The following is a 25,911-nucleotide window of genomic DNA, read 5'->3' as shown; positions in this document are numbered from 1 at the left end:
AACTGCTAAACTGTCTTTCACAGCAGTTATACCATTTTATATTCCTACCAGCATGAATGAGTATTCCCATTTCTCTATATCCTCTCAACACTTGTAACTTTCTGTTTTTTTTAATAGTAGCCATTATAGTGGGCATGAAATGGTGTCTCATTATAGTTTGATTTGCATTTCATTAATAGCTAATGATATTGAGCCTCTTTTTATATGGTTTTTGGCCATTTGTATATTCTCTTTGGAGAAAGGTCTTTTCAATTTTTTGCCCATTTTTAAAATGGGTAGTTTGTCTTTATATTGTTGAGTTGTAGGGTTTCTTTATATATTCTGGGTATTAAACCCCTATTGGGTATGTGGTTTCCAAACATTTACTCCCATTCCATAGGTTGTCTATTCACTTTCACGATAAAGTCCCTTGAGTCACAAACATTTTTAATTTTGATGCGGTCCCATTTATCTATTATTTCTTTTGTTGCTGTGCTTTGGGTGTAAAGTCTAAGAAACCATTGCCTAACACAAGATACTGTAGATGCTCCCTTACAGTTTCTTCTAGGAGTTTTATAGTCCTGGTTCTTACATGTAGGCCTTTCATCCAGTTTGAGTTAATATTTTATATGGTGTGAAATAAGGGTCCCCTTTATTCTTTTGCATATGGATATCCAGTTCTCCTGGTTCCATTTTTTGAAGACACTATTCTTTTCCAATTGAATGGATTTGGCAGCTTTGTCAAAAATCAATTGGCCATAAATGTGAGGCTCTGATTTGGTTCCGTTAGTCAATATATCTATCCTTGTGCCAGTAGCATGCTGTTTTGACCACTGTAGCTTTGTAATAACCTTTTTTTTTTTTTTTTAAGAAAGAATGGGGATTGAACCTGGAACCTTGTACATGGGAAGCAGGTGCTCAAACTGCTGAGCTACACCCACTCCCCTTTGTAATATCTTTTAAAGTCAGGAAGTGTGAGTCTTCCAACTTTGTTCTTCTTTAAGATGGTTTTGGCTATTCAGCATCCCTTATCCTTCCAAAAAATTTGAGGATTGGCTTTTCCATTTATGCAAAGAAAGCTGCTGAGATTTTGAGTGGGATTACATTGAATCTTCATCTTCCAGTCCACAAGCATGGAATGTCCTTTCATTTATTTAGATCTTTGATTTCCTTTAGGAAAGTTTTGCAGTTTTCCATGTATAAGTCCTTTCACCCTTGGTTAAATTTATTCCTAGATATTTTATTCTTTCAGTTGCTATTCTAAGTGGATTATTTTTCTTTATTTCCTCCTCAGATTGCTCATTACCAATGTACTGAAGCACTACTGATTTTGGGGTATTGATCTTGTATCCTGCCACTTTGCTGAATTAGTTTATTAGCTCTTGTAGTTTTGTTGTAGGTTTTTGGGGGACTTTCTATGTATAGAATTATGTCATCTGCAAATTGTGAAAGTTTTATTTCTCCCTTTCCAATTTGGGTGCCTTTATTTCTTTTTCTTTCCTAATTGCTCTGTTTAAAATTTTGTGGAGCTATGAGTCTTTTGTGGACCCTAGAAAATCCTGTTCTAAGAGCTAATCCATTCCTGTGTGTATAAACATATTGTAGGTTGGAACTTTTGATTAAATTATTTCAGTTAAGGGCCTTTGGCTAAGGGCCATGACTGAGGCTTTTTATTTCTCCACTAACGCAGGATGCCTGTAAGAGGATTAAGACCCACTCTCGGTCACATAATCTAACCAAAGGCCCTTAACGCCACGGAAAAAGCTTCAGGGACAGACAAGAATCCATAAGTTGAGAGAGAAGGCCCTGGCAAACAGAAGCTTAATTCAACAGAACACAGAAACCGAGAGAAAGTCACTTTTGTCAGAAACTGAAAACAACGAGGTTGGGAGGACAGGGAAGAGTTGAGGAAATGATGACAAATACCTGATTGCCCACAATTGGAGCTTGGGGAGAAAGCATCTTTTGATGATACCTTGACTTGGACACTTCCATGGCCTCAGAACTGCAAGCTCATAAGTTAATAAATTCACATTGTAAAAGCCAACTCATTTCTGGTATATCATTTTGGCAGCATTTAGCAAGTTAAAACAAACTTCCATTACAGTATTGAATAACAGTGGTAAGAGTGGGCATCCTTGTTTTGTTTCAGATCTTGGAGGGAAAGTTTTCAGTCTTTTACCATTGAGTATGATGTTAGCAGTGGGTCTTTGATATATTTTCATTATTATGTTGAGGAAGTTTCCTTTTATTCCTATTTTTCTAAGTGTTTTGATCAAGAAAGGGTGCTGTGTTTGTCAAGTACCTTTTGTATGTCAATGGAGGTGAATATGTAGGGTTTTTTCCCCTTTGCTCCATTAATAGAAATATTAAATTAGTTGATTTTCTTATGTTGAAACAGCCTTGCTTACTTGGGTGATCATGGTGTGTAATTCTTTTAATGTGCGATTGGATTTGATTTGCTAGTGTTTTGTTAAGGATTTTTGCATCTATATACATAAGATAAATTGGTCTATAATTTCCTTTTCTAATAGTATCTCTATCTGACTTTGGTATTAGGGTGATGTTGGCCTCATACAATGAGTTAGGGATTGTTTCCTCCTCTTCAATTTTTTGGAAGAGTTTGAGCAAAATTGATAATACCATTTCTTAATTCTTCTTAGAATGTTTGGCATAATTCATCACGAAGCCATCTGATCCAGGGCTTTTCTTTATTGGGAGATTTTGATGACTGATTCAATCTCTTTACTTGTAATTTGTCTGTTGAGATCTTCTATTTCTTTTAGAGTCTGTGTAGGTTGTGTGTTTTTAGGGATTTGTCCATTTCATCTAGGTTGTCTGCTTTATTGACATACGATTGTTAATAGCCTTTAATGATCCTTTTTATTTCTATAAGATTAGGAGTAATGTACCTCTTCACATTTCTGATTTTATTTATTTGTGTCTTCTTTCATTTTTTCTTTATCAGTCTAGCTAAAAGTTTGTCAATTTTATTGATTTTTTCACAGAACCAATATTTGGTTTTGTTAATGCTATTCTTATTTTCTCTTTCATTTATTTCTGCTCTAATCTTTGTTATTTCTTTCCATCTGCTAGCTTTGGGCTCAGTTTGCTGTTCTTCTTCTAGTTCTTCCAGGTGTACAGTTAGGTCTTTGATTTTAGCTCCTGCTACTTTTTGAATGTAAGCCTTTAGAGATATAAATTTCCCTCTCAGCACTGCCTTTACAGCAGCCCATAAGTTTTGATATGTTGTGTTCTCGTTTTCATTAATCTCATTATATTTACTAATTTCCCTTATGATTTCTTCTTTGACCTACTAATTGTTTAAGAATGTATTAATTTACTTCCATATATTTGTGGATTTTCCAGTTCTCTGCTGTTATTGATTTCTGGCTTCTTTCCATTGTGGTCAGAGAAGATGCTTTGTATGATTTCAATCTGTTAAAATTTATTGAGACTTGTTCTGTAATCCAACACGTGGTCAATCCTAGAGAAAAATCCACGTGCACTTGAGAAGAATGTGTATCCTGCTGTTTGGAAGTGCAATGTTCTGTATATGTCTCTTAAGTTGATTTCATTTATCATATTATTCAAGTTCTCTGTTTCCTTGCTGACCTGTCTAGAAGTTCAATCTGTTAATGAGAGTGGTGAATTAAAGCCTCCAATTATTACTGTAAATATATCTTCTCGATATCTTTATCTTATTTATATCTTTCATAAGAGTTGGGAAATTTTTGGCTATTATTTCTCCAACTATTCTTTCTGGCCCTTTTCCTTTCTCTTCTCCTTCTGGTACACCCATGGTGCTATGTTTGTGTGTTGCATTTTGTGCTGTCATTCAAATCCCTGAGACACTGCTCAATTTTTCTATTCTTTTCTCTATCTGTTCTTCTCAATGTATGATTTCAGCTGTCCTGTCTTCTAGTTTGCTGATTCTTTCTTTTGCCTATACAAATTGGCTGTTATATACCTCTAGTCTATTTTTGGTTCCATTATTGTGCCTTTCATATGCATAATTTCTATTATGCTTCTTTTAATACTTTCTAATTCTTTTTACTCACACATTGTCTTCTTACTATACTTTATTTCTATTCTTGTTTTCCTTCATTCCCTTATATTAATTTAGGAGCCTTGTTTGAACATCTTTGATTAGTTTTTCTAAAGTCTGTATCTCCTCTGAGATTTTAATTTGTTCCTTTGACTGAGCTATATCTTCCTCCCTATGGCTTGTAGTTTTTGACTGATGTCTAGGCATCTGATTATTTTTATATGCTAACTCTGAAGTTCAATATCTCCTTCATGCCTTGGGTTTTATCGTAGATTTGCTGTGTTAGGGCTCTTCTTTGACACTTGGTCCATCCAACTTATACTGGGACTTCAGAGTAGCCTGTACTTAACTATTCAGGTTTTCTCTGCTTTTCTGCACTTGATTCTTGCCCTAGATCTGTAGTACAACTTTTAGGATGGCTCATTTATGTGCAATTGTTTCATCTGCAGAAGAAAGCTTCCTTTCCCCTGTTCCATCTCCAGGAATCTTGAACTTTAGGCTGTTTTTGTGCCAGATTTTCTCTCCAGCTCTTATGATTTGTTTAATTTCTCTCCCTCACTCAGTGCCCCCTTTACATTACACATTTCAGTCTGGGAACCAGTTTTGATTTTACTGAAGTTCAGTTTCCCCCTCTTTTATTTGATTTTATTTTTCCTGTAAGGCTTTTCTATCTCCAGTTACTTCCCCATTCAGGAATCCCACCCTGGGGAGCTAGACTGGAATCAATCCAAAAAGGCCCAATTTTTGGTTAAGTGAACCAGCATTCAGTCTGGGCTGAGTGTGTGCACCTCTTTCCAACAGATCTGCTGTGGTCTCTTTTTTCCTCCCTGGGATCACCTTTGTAATTGGCACTCTTCAGCTATTTATGTTCTACTTTGGGTCTCCATGGATTTGGTCCCTGTGTATAATATTTGCGGGGTTCTTTTTTTTAAAATTAATTAATTTCTCTCCCCTTCCCCTCTCCCAACCCCAGGTGTCTATTCTCTGTGTCTATTTTTCTTCACGTTCTTTGTCTGCTTCTGTTGTTGTCAACGGCACGGGAATCTGTGTTTCTTTTTGTTGCCATCTTGCTGTGTCAGCTCTCCGTATGTGCGGAGCCATTCCTGGGCAGGCTGCACTTTCTTTTGTGCTGGGCGGCTCTCCTTATGGGAAGTACTCCTTGCACGTGGGGCTCCCCTACACGGGGGACACCCCTGCATGGCAGGGTACTCCTTGTGCGCATCAGCACTGCACATGGGCCAGCTCCACGCTGGTCAAGGAGGCCTGGGGTTTGAACCGCGAACCTCCCATGCGGTAGACGGATGCCCTAACCACTGGGCCAAGTCCACTTCCCTTTGTGGGGTTCTAACGCTCTGCTGTGAGTGGTTCTATGGTCTGCATCCATGGCAGAAGGGACCTGGCTTGCTGCCCGTGTGACCTCAAGCTGCGTGGGACCAAGTGAACGGGGAGAGGCTCGGCCTGGTGGTTCAGGTGGTCAATCTCCTACAGTTTCTTGTTTTTTATTTCTTTTCACTCTGAGTCAGCATTTGCGGAGTCATTCCCTAGTCTCTATCATCCTCCAGAGTTCCAAGCACGTGGGATTTGTCCTTTTATTAGTTGTTTCTGAGGGAAAACATTTCCAAGGGATGTCTTATGACACTATGTTGATGATTCACTCTCATATAAAAACATTTTATTTCCATCTTGAAAAGAAAATCTTAGTTTAAAACACAGACTTCCACTGTAAATTGAATTTGCTTATTTCTAAGTCATCCATTTGGTATCTTAGATTTTCTATAAAGAAATATTTGTTCTCTAAATAGAAGCTGCAAAGATTTTCTATATAAGACATTACAAATATTTTATTTAAAATAGGTTTTTCAAGTTGAAAGAGAAAGGTTATCCAAGGCATGCTAACTTTAGGATTCCTGTGCTGAAATGATGGGAAGAATTCTCTCCAGTTTCTGAAAGACTCCTTTAAACTTGAACCTTATGTGATGGGCAGACCTTTTAGTACAGATGATTTAAATTTTTAATTTGTATCATTAAGAAATATCAACATAAAATTTAAAAGACCTCAGGCTACAAATGATCTTTTATACACTTTTCTTTTTTTTCTGTTGGGCTTAAAGTCATTCTCAGATAAAAATCTTTAAGTTAAATGAGAATCTTTAATGACCTATAAAGAAAATCTGTAATAGTAAATTGTATCTAAATATGAAAGCATTATATATTTATGATTAAATGCTTAATAAATGATGAAACATTCAATTAAAAATCCTATTATGTGCACATTATAAACTTTTCTCATAAATGTTACTGAAATATTGCCATTTTATCATTTGAAAAATTTTAGAAGCCAATAACATGACAATCACAGTGGTCTTGGAAAGGATTTGGGGGGTATAATAATCAGTTTAAATAGGAAGCTGGTTTTACATATTGGTGGTTATAGTTTTTTTTTTCTTACAGCTTTTTGAGTATGTAGAGCTGTCTCAACTTCCATTTACTTTAAACATAGTGCTAAGAATGTATATTTAAGGGACAAAATAATGAACTATTTGTGGGAGAGAGAAATTTGCTCCAGACTTTTCTAGTAACTACCTATATGACCTAGGGTCAAATACTTCACTATTGTGGGTAGTTGCCATATTTAAAATGTGTAGGTTTATCTAGATATACTTTAACATCACTTTCAATTCTCAAAATACCCTGTGGTTTTAAATTCTGGTTTAGACCTGATGTTGTATGAATAATAAACAGGATAACATAGTTCAATTTTCAACCTTGATTTCCAGAATACTTACACTTGAGGCTGGTGGTCCTGGAGGTCCCATATCTCCCTAAAATAGATTGAAGAAAAATTACAATTACCAATAGTCCCTTTATTATCATGTTACTTATACTTTTTCTAGAATAGATGAAAGCAATATCTATATCTAAATCTCAAGGGAAATGACTATAGAATTTTATCTTGATAAAAGTCTCTGCACCATAAAATATTTATTGTGTGCCCTTTTATTCTCATGATATAAAAATCACCTTGTGCATCTCTATGCTTTTAGCAATAGCAGAACTTGTTTATAAAAACAAAATAATCTAATTTCCAATACTTTGTACTCTAGCCTGAAATTAGAGAGAATATCTTTCCTGGTTATTGTCCAATGGGGAAGCTGGGAAGTGTCCTAGCAACAGATGGTTTTTATGACAAAGTTAGTCTGAGGATCAGCAGAAATAATAAGTGGATCTCCCCACTTTGTGCTGCCCAGCAGCAAGAAGCAGGCATTGCCTCTTCTAAGCTCTGCTGAATTGGCATTGCACTTGCCATCAATCGTAAGAGGATTTGCCTATAGTTATGTATTTTCAAATACTAAAATTCCTTTGCCAACCTTGTAAATACAAATTGCCAAGTGGACTTACTGACTATTAAACTGTTCAAAATATTTGAAAAATCATTCACTAAGAGTTCATTATTTTCAGATTTCTATGGTACCTATATGCTTTATTGACACAGGAACTCTATTATCTCATATGAACTCTCGCTAAGACCATGCATCATTGCTATGGTTCTTGTTTAGAAGGACATTATGGAGACCATAGACTGTGTGTGGACAGGTGTGCTGGAATATTGTTTTTATTCTTAGACTCAGACTATGACTATGACTTTCTCTTTTCTCACATAGTTATGATTACCTCAAAAGTTAAGACTTGGCATTGTATAATCTTACTCTTTGGGACAATTGAATAAAAATAACCAATAGTTGTTTAAAAACCATTGGTGCAGCTTAAATCAGTCACTAGAGACTGGTTTGCAAGCCTGCTTTTAATGTAGAGGTAAATATTGAACCCAGACAAGGATGACAATGTACTGAGAGTGGAGAACAAAATACAGTACAAAACACATACAATTCTCATCAAATTGGGATCACCTAATGACTTTATTTAAAGCACCTTTTGTTTTCACTTTTTCTTAAGTCTCCTTTTTTCCCCTTTTTTTGGGAGGGGTGGTTCTGGGGATTGAACTCAGGACCTTGTACATGGAAAGGAGGCACTCAACCACTTAGCTACATCCATTCCCCAATGGTATTTTCATTTGTTTGCTTTTTTATTTTTGTTTTTAGAAGGTACTGGGATCGAACCCAGGACCTCATACATGGGAAGCAGGCACTCAGTCACTTGAGCTATATCTGCTTCCTTCTTAAGTCTCCTTTCAAAGTGACTGCCAATATGCTATTATGAAATAGTAAATGAGAAAAAGTAGAGGGAAAAGCAGCAGTTATTCTAAGGGTGAAGATTCAGTTAGCCTGCTTCCCCTGAAGGAGCCACCTGCTTTACCATCATGGTAGGAGCTCAGTGCTATTGACAAAGTTCCCTGATACAGGACAAGCTTACTAACTTGGTGACAGAATAACCAAGGCTGTTAAATGAGGGAGAGAAAGGGGAAATCTTATAAACCTGAGTTAGCATCAAATAGCAATTGTGCATGTAATATCTTCAAACTAATCAAATAAACCAAAAGACTTTTTTTTCCAAATGTGTTCAACATAACAGCCTTTGGTTAATTTTAAAATGCTTTTGTTAGTTAAATTTTATCAATGAGAAGTCACTGCAAAGGTTAAGTTGGGGTTTTCCAAAGAAAAAGTTGGCATTTTGCAGGGCAAATACACACCTTTTCTCCTTTTGGGCCAGGTGGACCACGAGGACCCAAGTCGCCTTTCAAACCCTGTACAAAGAATACAACTAACGTGATTTCTATGCACAGTTCATAGAAAGCTTCAAGTTCTAGCAAGTTATTATTAACAAAATAAACCATAATTTACTGAACTCCCAAATCCTATTCTTCGGTTTGTAGTTTGGAGAGGAATAGAGACAACTGGCACTAAAATGATAAGCAACATCTGTGCTGTGTTGGGGACAGATACATTAAATCAGCACGAGTCCTCAATACTGCATATTTGTGCAACTTTGCTTCCTGCTAAAATTACATTAATTCACCATCTGGGGAAAAATCATTTAGATCTATACGAGCTTTTAAGTATCCACTTTGGATTAAATTTGTGGATGTTGTAAATAACTCTGATTTAGCATTGATTTGGCCTTTATAAAGCTTGCAGAAAAAAAAACCTCAAGAGTTAAATAAAAAACACTATTACTTCTCTATCAGGAAATCAAATGGTGAGGGAAAAAAGGAATGAAAGATGCATTCTTTTTTCTCACATTCTTTTTCACTCACAAAGCTGGAGCTAAAATGTAATCACAATCCTGATTTGAAAGGATATTTTAGTCTAGACATGACTCTAGTTCCTATCTTATTTTCACCTGGATTTATAAAGATACTAAATAATACTATACAAAGAATAGACAGTATATCTGATAAATATTTTCATTAATTTCCTGGACTCATGGGTGTTTTAATGGTAAATTAGTAGACTTGACTCAGAAGCAACAGCCTGCAGGGATACCACAATGATTTCACTGGAAGAGATCAGTTCTATAGCCGAAGGATTTCACAGTGTAAACAGTAAGAAAGTTAGATAGACACATCTTGTCTATGTGGTAAACAGAAAAAAGGATCTTCCTAATGTAGCACATTGGATGAGAGAAGAGTAATAATGGGACAAATAAATATTCTAAAACCACACAATGCACAATAAATCTAGGCACCTGACTGTTCCTAGTTGAAGGATACAGATCTTACTGCCTTGACATTTTGTAGTGACTAAATAATGTCACACGCCATTATCTGTGGCCACTCAATTTAGGAGTCAATGATGAATTGAAAGCAACAAAAGAAAACTAGAGATTTAAAATAATCTCGTTGCAGAGAGTTGCCCTGTACTTTAAAAAAACAAGTTTTAATGATCTAATCAACTGAAGAAATTTGTATTTGCATAAATTCCTTCGCGAATAAGGTGCATAGCTATTTTTCTTCATTATTACCTTGGAATATTTATAGAAAAGGAGGAGTGAAAAATTAAATCATATTTGAGATTCAGGATTCTCTTATTTGAAATATCCTTTCCTCTCCATCCCAAGCAACACATATTCTATTTGTATATGCCTGCTGAGTAAAATTTGGCAACATTGTCTCAACACTTAGGAAAGGAGTTCCTGACATTTTTGTGAACAGATTTTATTAATAATTCACTCCTTCATTCATCCATTCATTCCTTGTGTGTAAGGCAATATTCTAGGTCTGAGATCTGCACTGTTAAATACACAGTTGCTTTTGAACCCTTGGAAAACGAATAATCTGAATTGAGATGTGATGTGTATAAAATACACATTGAGTTTCTGAGATTTAGTACAAAAAAAGACTGTAAACTATCTCATTATTAATTTATATATTGATTACATGTTGAAACATAATATTTGATATATTACATTAAATAAAATATATTATTAAAATTAATTCACCCGTTTCTTTTTACTTTTCTTAACACTGCTACTAGAGAAAGTAATATAATTTTATTGGTCCCGTATTTGTGGCTCACATCATATTTCTGTTTTCTGTGCTGCTTTAGAGATATAAAAAACAGCAAGAGGTCAACATCCCTATCCTCATGGAACTTATATATTAAAGGAAGATGACTGACAATAAACAGGTCAACAGGATGAATGTGATAAGGGTGAAGGGGGAAAGATTAACTATATCAGTTAGGGTGGTAAAAAACTGCCTCAGTGTGGAGGTGACGCTGGTATTTCAGAAGGATTCACCCATACGGTGAGGCTGGTAGAAGTGCATGGTGGAGGGAATAGCAAGCACAAAGGCACCATGGGAAAGAAGTGTCATGAGCAGGCAGGAAAGGAGTATGAGATTAATTCAAACGTTAGCCAGGGGCCATGCCATGTAGAGAATTGCAGGATAAAGTAAGGGAGCTGGATTTTATTCTAAATGCAATGGAAAGTTACATAGCTATTTTAAGCAGAAAGATGACATGATTTGACTCATATTTAGGAAAAAACTAATCATTTAGGCTACAATGTAGAACCTGGATTGTAGGCAACCAGCGTAAAAGCAGGAAAGGGGCTATTGCAGCTTTCCAGGCAGGAGAGCAGGATGGCTGGGATGGAGTGATGCCAGTGGAGATGGAGAGAAATGGTCAGAGTTGGCACATACTGGAAGGTAGACCTGCCAGGACTTGTAGCTACACCAGAAGTAGGGCAGGGAAAGGAGTTGTCAACACTGACTCATACTTGGCTTGAGCAACTGGTTGAGAGGTAATGCTGTTAACTGAGCTATTTTTTAAAAGAGGGTTGCTCTTCTTGCTGGTATAAAATTACCCAGAGAAAGGACAAACATCAAGAAAGGAATGGTGAAGAAAGACATGAAGTATCTATTTATTCAACAAAGTTTATTGAACGTCTGCAAACATGCAAGACTAGACCACATATTCTGTATAAATACATGAGTGTAAGAACATTATTTTTAAGAATGGAAGGGAATATTAAGCAAAGCATTCAGGAAAACAGTTACCGCTGGTGTGGGGGATAGGAGGGGCATACAGGTAGGTCCAAGGGGATGAATGATGCCCTAGTTCTTATACTGAGTTCTGGGTACACTGGTATTTCACTTACTATGATTCACAACCATCACGTGTGTTGTATATATTCTTTTGTAGGTCTAAAATAAGACATTTTAGAAATGCAAAGCTTGCCTGACAAATTAACCTTCACTGCAGTTCCAGGGAAGGGACTTATTGGCAGTTGAGTCACTTCATTATTCCTGGCCTGGCTTAATTAACTGTGGGCAGGAAGGACACTACCAACGTTGTACCTCTACAGTGTCTCAGGATCCATCCCCGTGTCTAGGACCGTTCTCAGTGCAGTAGAAATGGTTATGAGGAGATAATGCAACCAATTACAAGTGCATGTAAATAGTGAGTGCTATCACAGAAGTATATATGAGGTGTGAAGGGCGTACTTCCCAGGGATGTCTAATTCTGCTGGAGGTCCTTAAGGCATCAGAGACATGGAGTTCTGGTGAGTTGATAAAGGAATGGCATTTTATGCATAATCTTGTGTAAGTTATTAAAGCTTCCCTTTAGAGTAGGTATAAGTAATAGTTACCTTGAAGATTTGGGATGAGAAACTTACGTTATAAAAATACTTAGCACATTGTAGGCACTTAATAAATGTTGCCTTTTAGTTTAAAAGATAATTAATAGTTCTTTCTGTTCAGTTTTGTACTCAGTGTGATGGATGTGTAACAACTGTGCTTTAACTCACACAGGATAAAATGCAATTGAGAAGTAGTACTGCATTCATCAAACTTCTACTTTTATGGCCATTAAAGTGGACCTATGTAACTCATGTCCTCCTGTGACAAAGTGCAGTGTTGTTAAGGACACGGCATCATAATAGGCTCTAAGAAACAGATCAGTAATGTTTTGCTCCAGTACAATTTTTCTCCCTCTGTCATACTGGAGCTGCTATCAGTGGTTTTTGAGTGCTGGGAGGAAAAAGACACAGCACTCACCATAAAGCATAATGAACCAAATGGAACAGACTCTAAATTCAATGTTGAAAAAAAAATGGGTATCTATTATCAAGGTTCTCTATAAAAAATTATGTATATAAAGATTCTCAAAATCATGGTTGTTAACTTTGCATGTTATTAAACCATGACAGGAACTCTTATCTAAAGCAATATAAGGGCGGCAGACTTGGCCCAGTGGTTAGGGTGTCCGTCTACCACATGGGAGGTCCGCGATTCAAATCCTGGGCCTCCTTGACCCGTGTGGAGCTGGCCCATGCGCAGTGCTGATGCATGCAAGGAGTGCCCTGCCACACAGGGGTGTCCCCCGCATAGGGGAGCCCCACGCACAAGAAGTGTGCCCCCTAAGGAGAGCCGCCCAGCGTGAAAGAAAGTGCAGCCTGCCCAGGAATGGTGCTGCACACATGGAGAGCTGATACAAGATGATGCAACAAAAAGAAACACAGATTCCCGTGCTGCTGACAACAACAGAAGCAGACAAAGAAGACGCAGCAAACAGACAGAGAATAGACAACCGTGGTGGGGGGGGGCGGAAGGGGAGAGAAATAAATAAATAAATAAATAAATCTTAAAAAAAACTAAAGCAATATGAAAGTGGAAGGACAGTATTACAACTAGATTTGTAAAAGGTGGTAGATTATGAAACTAATTTTTATTGCAAGACCTACTTTTCACAGTATGTATTGTCTTTTAAAATCAGAATATCATACACAATAATGTAAGTTATGTGTTGCAAATTTTAACTTATCACTTAATTCTTTACCCCAGCTTCTACAGACTGCATCTTGTTCTGTAGCAATGGCAGCAACTGTCACCAGCTGATACTTTGGCTTTGTGACTTCAATATTTTTGCATTCAATAGTACAAATTGCATTGGTATAAGCAGATTAACATGGTATTTTAGAAACATTGGATGTTGTAATTCTGATAAAGATTGTTTGAAAGACAGCAGTAAAGATGCAGAGGAGGAAATTAAAATACATATATTAGATACAAATTTGTTTTATTTAATCAACTTTCTAATAATAGCTAATAAACATTAGATCTTACTGTCTACTAGTTATTGTTCTAAATGCTTTACAAATGTTAACCTCTTTAATCCTCACGAATATTCTTTGAGGTAAGTACTATTAATATTACCATTTTCTTGTGCAAATGAAGAAGCTGAGACACAGATTGTTTAAGTACTCTACCAAATAGTATACCAGCTAGTTAATGGCAGAGCTGGGATTTGAACCCAGGTAGTCTGGCTTCAGAGGTCGCATTAACAACCAACATTACAACATTTCCTCTCAAGTCCATTTTAAGATGCCATTTTTGAATATATTTCATATTAGGCCACAATCAAAATCATTTGATTATAAACTAAGAATGTGTGTAACTGAGGTCTTACATTTTAAAGGTTAGGTTCTAGCAATTCAAATTTGTGACTATTTCAATATATGTTTGGTACGCATTATTTAAAATACAAGGGAAATAGGAGCTTGTGTTTAGTAATACTATAGAAATTAACCCAAAATTTATACACACACACACGTACACACCACAGACAGACACCCACACAAATAAATGCATCTCTCCCATCAAGGATGCATTTGGAAATGGATCAGAGCATTTTTTTCCCCAAAGAATAGGAACTGCTACTGGCATTTAGTTGGTGAGCCCCAACGATACTAAACATTCTTGCAGGACAGACCTCTGACAAAGAATTGTCTTGCCCATAAATGTCAAGTGCTCTTCACTGAGGAAGACGGCCATATATTTCTATTTAAATAAGGCTTGCATCTTCCAAAGTGAGCTTGTCTGTTTTGTGAGAAAGCTAACACAGAAGAATTATTAAAGGGACATTTACATCAAGGTATATGTTATTTGCAAGAATGAAGACTATCCATAAAAAGAAGGCTGTTTAAATTTATTTAGAAGGAATATTAACTATTCTTCCAATTTTCTTTGACTTGGAAAGTAGCTGGAGTGAACTGGTCTGACGAGTTTGTTCACTATATGCTCTAACTGAACGTTATGGAGTTATAATCTCCATCACAGCTTGACTTACTTCAAATTGAAATAGCCATTATAATGTTCTTCATTATCAGATGTACACCTGCACTTATTGAAAAGTAACCTGTCCTAAATGTTTAATTATTTTCATTTGCGAAGTCAGTTTATTCTAGCATTGTGTGATAGACACTGCCAAGTGGGGAAAGCAGAGACTTTTCAGCCAAACCTGGGAGTTAAAGGTTGATTTTACCATTTTCTAAAATAAAGTTTCTTAATTTTCCCAAGTGTCTATTTCTTGCCTCTACAGAAAAATGAGGGTTCTGTCACTTCTGCTCTGGCTATCACATAAAGTTAGGGTAAGGATCGGATTTCAAATCACACATGAAAATAGTTTATGAACAATAACACACTATTAGCCCTCCACCACCACCACTGGTTTAACAGTGCTACATTAGCTTCTTTACTCCTAGTGACAGTAGATTTCGAGAGAGGATGTTCATTATGTTTTCCTATTTCTCCTTAGCCATGACCCCTGGATATGGTTGGCAAAATTAAGAAAAGGAAAATATAGTCATCTATATATTAATTAAGTAACCAAGTGAGAAAAGTTAACGTGCTTTGTCATGCTTTGTGATGTACTTAATGATCTATATTAAACAATTAAGGTGCTAAAGATAATGACACCCCTGTGACTGGGGAATGAGAAGGATTCTTTCAAGAAACTTTTGAAAGATGAAAGGTCACACTGCGCAATATGCTGTTGACTTTCTCTCGGCAGGTTGGGTCTTACTCAGTTTTGGGATTCATACAATAGCTGCAAAGCATTTGGGGACATAATAGGCACCCAAATAAATGTGTACATCAATTAAACAATTCTAAAAAGCCAAATCACCTGTCAGACAACATGAGAATATTTTCCTAAATTACTGGAAATATATTCCAAGTCCAACTTCTCATATCTCATTCCATTTTTATTCAACTTTGAAGGAAAACTATTTCCCTAGTTCTCTATTCAATTCCAACATTATTTTTAAGAACCGCTGAGAATCTTTGTTTTAGTTCGTTATCTCAAAGTGCTCATGTATCTGTGGCTTGGTTATTTTTGGAACACTAAAGTTCATCTCTTTTGACACTCAACATTTCTTATTTGTTAACATCCTTCGAATAATGAATGTTCAAATTTCTGGGCTATTTTTGAGTTTTCTCTCTTTCTCATAGCAAATCAAGTGACAAATCATATATATTTTGCCTCTGCAGTATCACCATTTATACCTTCCCTTTCACCTCTGTTATCTGTTAGTTTAGGCTCTGATTACTTATATTTTAGAGTATTGTTATAACTTCTCGATTTTTCAGGATAAATTAAACAAATAATAATGGAGACTTTACTCATTTCAAACATTTACTAAATACTAGGGATTCCAAGACATAGTCTTTGGTCTCATCAAGAGTACAATAGAAAAAACAGGAACTACGAAAGTCCAAAGTCTATCCATTTGATAGAACACATTACAAAGCTAATCTTTCCTTAAATGCAGCTGGAATCCTATCTCTCCTCTGTTCAGACGCTTCAGATCTCATCATGCTTTTCAGATTTGTAATCTTAATAATCTCTTTGTATAATCATAGAACGTTGTAGTGGTGGGAACCAAGTCCATCACCTTACAGGCTCTGAGAAGTGATTTGCTCACCAGTGACAGAACTGGTACACAAACTGGGCTCTGGCTTTCCACTTCACCAGGTACATCCAAAAGCAGGGTAGGGAGATGAATCAGATGCTCTATTTAAACACGTGAATTAACGGCCCTGACAATTCAGTGTCCTAATGCCCTCTAACAAGGTAGATGAATTCCCCTAGGTCAAGGCATTGGTGCTAGTTCCCATTCTCTGGTGTAGGGTAATCACTTCAAAGGGGAGAGGAATAAGGGTCATGTTAAATATGTGAATTGGGGCATTTTAGGAATTAAACGGGAAGTAAAGCTGTGGGGATCAGAGCCTCAGGCCAGTGCTAATATCAGTGTTAAGTACTAGTGTCAACTCCAGGGGTGTTTCTCTTTTGGAGGAAGCCCTCTCAAGTATCTTTCTAATTTTCTCCACAGGCCCCTCTTACGACCTACACCTTTAAGAAAGTTTTCATGACTCTTCTAGAGTATCTAGGAACCAAATATAGCTTCAGAAGTGTTTATTATTATTTTATCTATAAACCAAGTAGCAGCCCTTAGGAACTTTTCTAAAACAGTTTTACTTTTTTTTTTTTAAGACTTATTTATTTATTTAATCACCCCACCCCCCGCCCCCGGTTGTCTGTATTCTGTGTCTATTTGCTGCATCTTGTTTCTTTGTCCGCTTCTGTTGTCGTCAACGGCACAGGAAGTGTGGGCGGCGCCATTCCTGGGCAGGCTGCACTTTCTTTTGTGCTGGGCGGCTCTCCTTACGGGGCCCACTCCTTGCGCGTGGGGCTCCCCTACGCGGGGGACACCCCTGCGTGGCAGGGCACTCCTTGCACGCATCAGCACTGCGCATGGGCCAGCTCCACACGGGTCAAGGAGGCCCGGGGTTTGAACCGCGGACCTCCCATGTGGTAGACGGACGCCCTAACCACTGGGCCAAGTCCGTTTCCCCAGTTTTACATTTTAAAGAAACAATGAGGAAAAACAATTCTTATTATGGACCCGTGCCCCAGTACAGTTGGTATATCTATAGTCAATAGAGAATTTGATAACCTGAAATAAGATTGACCTACATATCAGTGGGAAACCCAGACTTGGGCTAACCTTCAAATTTCATCATAGCTGGAGTGCGGTCCTTCAGTGATAATTGTTCTAAAGGGAAGGGAAAGAGATGGCCAGGACTTGAGGATGCTCTGAGTGACAGTATCCCTGAGGTTGAAAAACTGGTACGTTGGAGGGCGAGCAATACAGGCACACAAGTTCCCCCTTTTCTTCTTCCCTTTTTTTTTTCTCACCATTGCAATCCTATCAAAGTGTTCCCTGCAGGGAAATTTAGTGGGGGATGAAAAGAGAACTCTGTGTAAGGACACAGATCACAGAAGAAAGTATGTAAGATGAAAGAAGACAGAGAAAGGAAGACCAGGGAAACCGTAAACCAGAAACAGCAAGGAAGAAAGGGCTGTTAAGGCTGAGTACATGTATGAAATATATAAAGGCAGGGAACTATCTGTAATGAAACTAAAAACACTGATCCTCTATTGAGCCATGTGAAAAACTGACCTGATTTTTGATTTTGTTCTTTCATTAATGGCCAGAACTTAACAGTATGAGATAGTCAACATCTTTCAGGACAAATGTAAACAGAATATTAGAAAAAAGAAAGTTATGCTTACTTCTTGTCCATTAATGCCAGCCAGACCTGAATCTCCTTTTTCTCCTTGTGCACCCTACAAGAAAACAATTTATAAAATGAAAAAAAAAAAAAGTGTTATATCTGAAAACCTTTACTAGGAAATATAGGAGAGTTATATCATTTGGGTACTTTCAACATTGTGATTATTTTGCTAATCCCTTGAAGGAAAAATTTACTGAAATACAATTCTGAGTCCTAAAATCAAAGAGAAGTTTAAAGGTTCAAAGGAAAGTTGCATAAAAATGATTAAAGAGTGAAACAGAACAGGATTATTTATTTTCTTCTGTAAGCAACAAAGAACTTTCTGGAGGGCAATCTGGCAATATATATGAAGGGTCTTAAATCTGTTCATTCCATTTGGTCCAGTGATTTTACTCCTAAGAATATATCCTAAGGAAATAATCAGAGATGAAAAGTTTTAGACACTAAATGTAGAGCACAATACTATTTATGTAAAAAAAGAGAAACATACTAAGTGTCTAAAAATAGGGGGCTGGTTAAGTAATTTAGAGTATATAAATGGAATATGACGCAGACATTAAAATCACATTTATGAATTTTATTTTATACTCTAGGAAAATACTCCTTATTAAAAAAGTAAGATGCAATTGATTAATTAACAAATACAATTTTTATTACTTTACAGCTACAAATGTTCAAATTGGCTACTGCTACCATTGTTGATGATACATACCCACAGTGGCATATATTTTTGTTTCATTATCATGTGAATCTATCATGGTGTGTAGGTACACATGTGTGTGTGAAGTGGCTATCTCTGCCTTATGCCACTATGGTGATATTTATTGCTTTTATATATTCTGCCCTCCTTTCAATTTTTTTTCCTACAAAAACATTATTTTTCCTTGCAAAAAAATTAAAGAAAAGCTAGCACCCAATTTCAAGTGATAATAAGTTAAATACTCTACAAATAGAAATACAAATGCACAGTTTCAATCACTAAGAATAAATATTATTAATATAATGAAAAGTATATTGAAAACAGAAAATGAAGTAAAAATAAGTTGATTACTGGAATGAAATTATATAATCATTCAGGACAAACAAATATTAAAGACACAGTCAGTGAAAAGAGTTCAAGTAGAATGAGGCTGAGTATTTAAAACTGAAAATGGAGGGAAAGGAGATATTCTGGGGCTGCACAGTTCAATATGGTATTTACCAGCCACATGTGGTTACTTAAATTTAAATTAATTGAAATTAAATAAAATTTAAAATTCAGTTTCTTAGTTGCCTTGGCCATATTTCGGGTGCTCAACAGCCACATGTGGCTAGTGTACAATAACAGTGCAGATTAGAAAATTTGCATCATACAGGAAGTTCTATTAGATAGTGCTAGAGAATACCTTCTATGAAAGAAAGTAAAACAAGAATCAAAAGATTCATAAATACACAGAAGACCTTAATAGGCACAGAGTCTCTTTTTGTGGTCATGAGAAAGTCTTGGTAATGGATGTGGTAATGGTTATAAAATATTGTGAACGTAATTAATACCACTGAAATATATGCTTAAAAATGGTTAAAATGGGAAATATATGCTTGACATATATTACTACAACAAAGAAAAAAAAGTAAATACAGAAGAAAAGATGAAGTAATGGGATTAGAAGCAACACAGTGTTCAGATGTTTCTATAAAAGGTATTCAGCACAAATTAATGGGGTGAATTGAAGTTTTTGACACGACGAATACAATTCCATGAATAGTCATCATTAACTTTCAGAATGAAACTCCAAACAAATCCAACTTTTTATTCATAAATAATGGTACCTATAGATGGAAAAAATAAGAAACTCTCTATATTAAAGAGATATGTCCCTAGAAAGTGTTAATAAAAGTTAAATAGTAATAATATAGAAGACAGAGTTGATACTATGATGGAATTTATGCTGCACAACAAGAGGAATATGAGATGTGGCAGAATGGTGAAGAAAAAACACTGCTTTAAATGAATTCCAGGCAAAATTCTGCTATGAATTTTTAAAAGTATAATTTTCAATATAAAAAGGAAGTAGGGTCACTATTATCAAATGAGTGCCATAAAAAGCAAGTTATTTACCTTATCATTTTTAACAAATACTTCCCTGTGTTTACTATGTGTAGGCACTGCCTTAACATCTTGGTATTCTATAGCAATCTATGATAAAGATATGATTAGTATCCTCATTTTATAAATGAGAAAACTGAAGAAAGAGAGGTTAATTAACTTGCCCAAGGTCACACAGCTTATAGGTGATGGAGGTATGATTCAACCCATGCAGTCTGGTTTTGAGTCTGCACTATAAAACTATTATCCTATTTGTTTTCTTAGACTCAGTGTATCTGGATTCCTGCAAAGAAGGAGGCAAAGTCTCTCAAAATGTCCCTAAGGGTAAGAAATATAAATTAAGCCTAGGCATTATTATTATGCATATGTAAATGACAGAGGAATGGCATTGAATGTATAGATTTCCCTTTCTCTCTCTCTCATATCTATCTCTCCTATCTTTGTATCTTTATCATCTACTGAGGGCTCTCAATCTTGGCTTTATTGACAATTCTTTGTTGTGGTGGGCTGAATTGTACATTGTAGGATGCTTAGCAGCATCCCTGGCTTCTATCCACAAGAGGACAGTGTCAAAACCCCTATCCCTACCCCCTGTTCCTTGGTCTTGTTAAACAAAAATCTCCTAGGGGGCAAAATCACTTCTGGATATATAAGAGATTCATGATTTGAAATAAAACAACAAACTGAAACAATATGCTATAAAAAAGGTGAAGTTTATTAGGAATCAATGTGTAATCTTGCATTTGAACTAATTCCAGAAGTATTAGAAAGAGTACTTAAAAATGAAAATATAAAAGGGACAGAAGAAAACATAGGCAAACATAATTCAGAGTTCATAGCATGTAATCTCTTTAAGAATGGATCCAAAACAAGAAACTTGCAAGAGAAAAAAAGATTGTATTTAGCATAAATTAATTTCAAATTTATAATGCAAGAAATACTATTGAGTAAACTAAAAGGCAAATGCAAAATGGGGAAAAGTATCCTATGGTAGCTAAATAGTAATCATTAATTTACAAAGAACTTTTATTAATTGGAAAAAAATAATATCCCATGTATTAGTTAGCCAAAGGGGTGCTAATGCAAAATACCAGAAACTGGTTGGCTTTTATAAAGGGTATTTATTTGGGTTAGAAGCTTACAGTTATCAGGCAACAAAGGCTAAGTTACTTCCCTCACCAAAGTATGTTGCCATGTGTTGGAATAAGATGGCTGTTGAAGTCTACCAAGAGTTCAGGCTTCCTGGGCTCCTCTCTTCCCAGGGTTTATTTCTCCCCGGGTTCAGCTACTCTGCTCTCTCCACAAGGCCAGCTATAGACTATCAAGCAACTGGCTCTTGTCTCTCTCCCTGGAGCTCATTCTCTCCAGGCTCAGCCGCTCTGCTCCTATGTGTGCTTACTACCTGGGCTCCTAAACTCTGATTAACTCTTCTGTCATGTTGTTTTCTCTGTGAGTCCTCGTCCACCAAGGGGGCGGGGGATGCAACATCTACTGACATGGCCCAATCAAAACCTTAATCATTGTTTAATGAAGTAAAAGTGAAATCTCTGAATCCAATATAATCTAATATGCCTGGAGGGACAGACCAGTTTATAAACATAATCCAAAATCTAATTTTGGAATTCATAAATAATATCAAACTGCTACATCCCAATTGATAATTGGGCAAAGAACACATTAGGCAATTCACCACAAGAAATACCAAAGACGTATTAGATAACAACTAATAAAAGTTTAACAGGTATTGATTCATCAGGTTAAATACTGGGATTGGGTGAGCTCTCAAGCGCTTTCATTTTAAATTCCATCATTCTTTGGGAAAAAAGTAAGGGGAGTATTTCCAGACAGGAAAAAATTATTCAAAAAAACTCAAACAAAAGAAGTTGACAATGGTTACCAGCTGTTCCTATTTTCTCCACCAGAAAGAAAATGAGTAAAACAAAGTATAGCAATTAAAGATTTAAGCTAGAATTTTAGAAAATTTATTTGACACCAGAGGTTGTTAGAAAATAGAATGCATTTAGATTGTTTCTCAGTGTCTGGCTAAATTCAAAAGCAGAAAAGATTGAAAAGCAAAATCAAGAGAACATCTCTAGTGATTTCTTTGAAAATACAACAAATTATACTAGTCTAAAATGCAATCCAAGCCAAAGCATATAAAAGGGAATTAAATAACATTTAAGAATTCTTCTAATATTTATTCTTTGCATTCATTAATGAAACTAATTTTACAACTACACAAAAATTTCATCTACTTCCAATAAAAAATGCAATGCCCTGGGGAGGGACAAGATGGAGGCTGAGTAAGGAGCTCCAAGATTCAGCTTGTCCTACAGGGCAGTTAGTAATCACATAGAGATATCTAAAGTACCTTTTGGGGGACTCCAAACACCAGAAGAGCATCCTGAAACATCCTTGAAAGAATGGAAGGAAGAGACTGCCCATCTGCAGTGAAGCTGCATGAGTAGAGCATTCTACACATGAAGGCCAGTGCTCATCCTCCACTGGGAGGGGAAGTTGGAGTTGGATGCTCCATTTCCCAAAATGGGGGAGGGAAAGATGATTGGCCACCAACTTCAGCTACTTATTAGTAAATTCAGCTGGCTAAAGTATAATTCTAAGAACAGCTAAAGTTTGAACCTGTCCAAGTTGGAAAGAGACAGGTAGCTGCCATTTTAAGTCAGCCCCTGGCATGAGGAGAAGTGGGGTGGATTGAAAACCAAGTGATGGTAGGGACCTGCTTTTTTCTACCCAGATCAGACTGAAGCCCTGGCCTAGGCTCTAACCCCTCCCCCAGCAGGGGGGAATCTGGTGGGACCTGCACCAACCTGTCTGAGTAACTACAGGAGCTTTTGGCTGGCACAGACTGAATAGTCAGATACCTGGGGCTCCATCCCTGCACCTCAATAAGATGGGACAGTTGCTGTATTTCACCTGCCTCTCAGGTCAACTGCAAGTGCTTTCAGCCTCCTGCATAAATTGATTAGTTGAGCACCTTTGATTCCATCTCCACCTCTACTCTCCTCCCCCATAGGATAGGAGGGGGCTGGTGTTTCATTGGCCTCTCTGGGAAACTGCAGGTGCTTTTGGACCACACAGACTGAATAGTAAGACATCTGTAGGATAGGAGGGGAACTGTGTTGCCTCAGCCTTTCTGGGAAACAACAGGCACTTTCAGTCTTCATGGACTAGACTGGTGGGTACATGTAGACCCACTCTCACCCCCCAATAGGATTGGAAGGGGCTGGTATTTCCTCGACCTTTCCAGGCAATGACAGGCATGTTAGGACTGCATGCACTGGACAGCTGGGTGCCTGTGGGCCAACCTCTACCCCCTAATAGGACTGGAGGGAACTGATGTTTTCTCAGCCTTTCCAGGCAGCAATAGGCATTTTGGCCTACACTGAATGAACTGTTGGGTGTCTGTGGTTCCATCCCTATCCCTTAAAGGCCAGAAGGGATAGTACTCCCTCAGCCTCTCAGGATGACTGCAGGAGCATTCGACTAACACCAATTCAATTCTTGGGCATTCCAGAGGATCCATCCCCTCCCCTGGCAGGGGAAGGAGGGTGGTGGTGGTGCTACATTAGTCTACCTGGACAACTGCAGTGATTTTGGACCCACATGACTTAGTATGATGCCACATCTCCAGCTCCACCCCACCTCCCCAAGCAGGGGAAGAAGGGGCATGAAGCTTCATCAGTCTCTCTGGGCAACAACAGTCCAGGCCTGCATGAGTTGGATTATTGCACATAGCTGTAGCTCTGTCCCTAGCCCTGGCAAAGAAGAAAGGTGGGAGAAGCTTCATCAGTCCCTGTGGCAATGTGGGTAACTTGAGCCACCACAGCTTACAGCTCCAACTACATCCTCAGATCCTACTGCACAATAAGCAAGGGAGAAAGGACAAGAAAGCTCTAAACTAAAGAGAGACATTGCACCCAGAATAAATACATCTAGTAAGCCAGGTGCCAAGACACCAACAAAAAATTACAATCCACACCAAGAAAGAGGAAGATAATGGTCCTGTCAAAGGAACATGATAAGGAGTTGAGACAACTGATCATAGATGTTCAAACAAATCTCCTCAATAAATTCAATGATATGGCTAAAGAGATTAAGGATATTAAGAAGACACTGGGTGAGCACAAAGAAGAATTTGAAAGCATACATAGAAAATAGCAGATCTTATGGGAATGAAAAGTGCAATAAAAGAAATTAAAAATATACTGAAGGCATATAACAGCAGATTTGAAGAGGTAGAAAAAAAAGATTGGTGAGCTTGAAGACATGGCATCCTAAAGGGAACATATAAAACAACAGATGAAGAAAAGAATAGAAAAAGTTGAACAGGATCTCAGGGAACTAAATAACAGCAAGAGACATGCAAACATACATGTCATCGTGTCCCAGAAGAAGAAGAGAAGGGGAAAGCAGCAGAGGAATATTTGAAGAAATAGTGGTAGAAACTTTCCTAGCCCTATTGTAGCACATAGATATCTGTGTCCAAGAAGCACAAAGTACTCCCATCCAAATAAATCCAAACAGACAAACTACAAGACACACACTAGTCAGAATACCAAATGCTAAAGACAAAGAGAATATTCTGAGAACAGTAGGAGAAAAGTAATGCATAACATATAAGGGATACCCAGTAAGATTAACTGCCAATTTCTTACAAGAAACCATGGAAGCAGGAAGGCAGTGGCATCATGTATTTAATACAGTGCAAGAGAAAAACTGCCAGTCAAGAATCCTATATCCTGAAAAATTGTCTGTCAAAAATGAGAATGAGTTTAGAATATTCACAGATAAAGAGAAACCGAGAGAGTTTGTGACCAAGAGACTGGCTTTGCAGGAAATACTAAAGGGAGTGCTATAATTTGAAAAGAAAAGACAGGAGAGAGAGGCTTGGAAGAGAATCTAGAAATGAAGATTGTATCAGTAAAAGTAAAAGTGTAAAAATAGGGGTGAAAATAAAATATGATAGATAGTACCCAAAGGCCAAAATGGGTGAAATAATAGCTGCCTTTACAGTAATAATATTAAAGGTTAATGGATTAAACTCCCCAATCAAAAGAAACAAATTGGCAGAATGGATAAGAAATTATGAGCCATTTAAATGCTGTCTACAAGAGACTCACCTTAGACCCAAGGATACCAATAGAATGAAAGTGAAAGGCTGGAAAAAGATATTTCATGCATGCAGTAACAACAACAACAAAAAAGCTGACATAGAATTGGATGAAATCAATTTTAAAAATAATAATAATTAGAGACAAAAAAGAAAGGACATTATATATTAATAAATGGGGCAATTCACCAGGAAAAAATAATCATAAATGTATATGCACCTAACCAGGATGTCCCAGGATACATATGGCAAACACTGGAAAAACTTAAGGGAGAAATGGATATCTCTAAAATAGTAGTTGGAGACTTCAATACACCACTCTCAGCATTGGATAGAACATCTGGTCAGAAGATCAATAAAGAACCAAACAGCTTGAATAATGTCATAAATGAACTAAACCTAATAGATATATACAGAACATTGCATCCCAAAACAGCAGGATATACATTCTTCTCAGGTGCTAATGGATCTTTCTTTGGGATAGGTCATATGTTGGGTCACAAAGCAGATCTCAATAAATTCAACAAGATTGAAATTATACAAATCGCTTTCTCTGATCATAATGGAATAAAGTTGGAAATAAACAAGAGGAGGAAAAATTCACAAATATATGGAGATTAAACAACACATTTTTAAGTAATCATTGGATCAAAGAAGAAATTGTGAGAGAAATCAATAAGTATCTCAAGACAAATGAAAACAAGAAAACAATATATCAGAACCTATGGGATACAGCAAAGGCAGTGCTGAGAAGGAAATTTTTAGCCCTAAATGCTTACATTAAAAAAAGAAGAGAGAATGGATGTGGCTCAGTGGTTGAGCACCTGCTTCCTACATGGGAGATCCTG

At 36.9% G+C, this 25,911-nt stretch overlaps 1 protein-coding gene across 1 annotated transcript in view; it reads right to left on the bottom strand.

Moving 5' to 3' along the window:
• COL19A1 (collagen type XIX alpha 1 chain) overlaps nt 1–25,911 on the bottom strand; it is a 376,839-nt gene that overhangs the window by 177,937 nt on the left and 172,991 nt on the right. The window contains exons 13-15 of the mRNA XM_023585875.2: nt 17,845–17,898; nt 8,676–8,729; nt 6,814–6,849 (exon numbers count right to left, since the gene is read on the bottom strand). Coding sequence (XP_023441643.2) covers nt 6,814–6,849; nt 8,676–8,729; nt 17,845–17,898 — 144 coding nt within the window. The remainder of the gene's footprint in view (nt 1–6,813; nt 6,850–8,675; nt 8,730–17,844; nt 17,899–25,911) is intronic.

This window comes from Dasypus novemcinctus, chromosome 11, assembly GCF_030445035.2.
Source record: "Dasypus novemcinctus isolate mDasNov1 chromosome 11, mDasNov1.1.hap2, whole genome shotgun sequence".
Lineage (NCBI taxonomy): Eukaryota > Metazoa > Chordata > Mammalia > Cingulata > Dasypodidae > Dasypus > Dasypus novemcinctus.
This window is presented reverse-complemented; position numbering and strand designations above follow the sequence as displayed.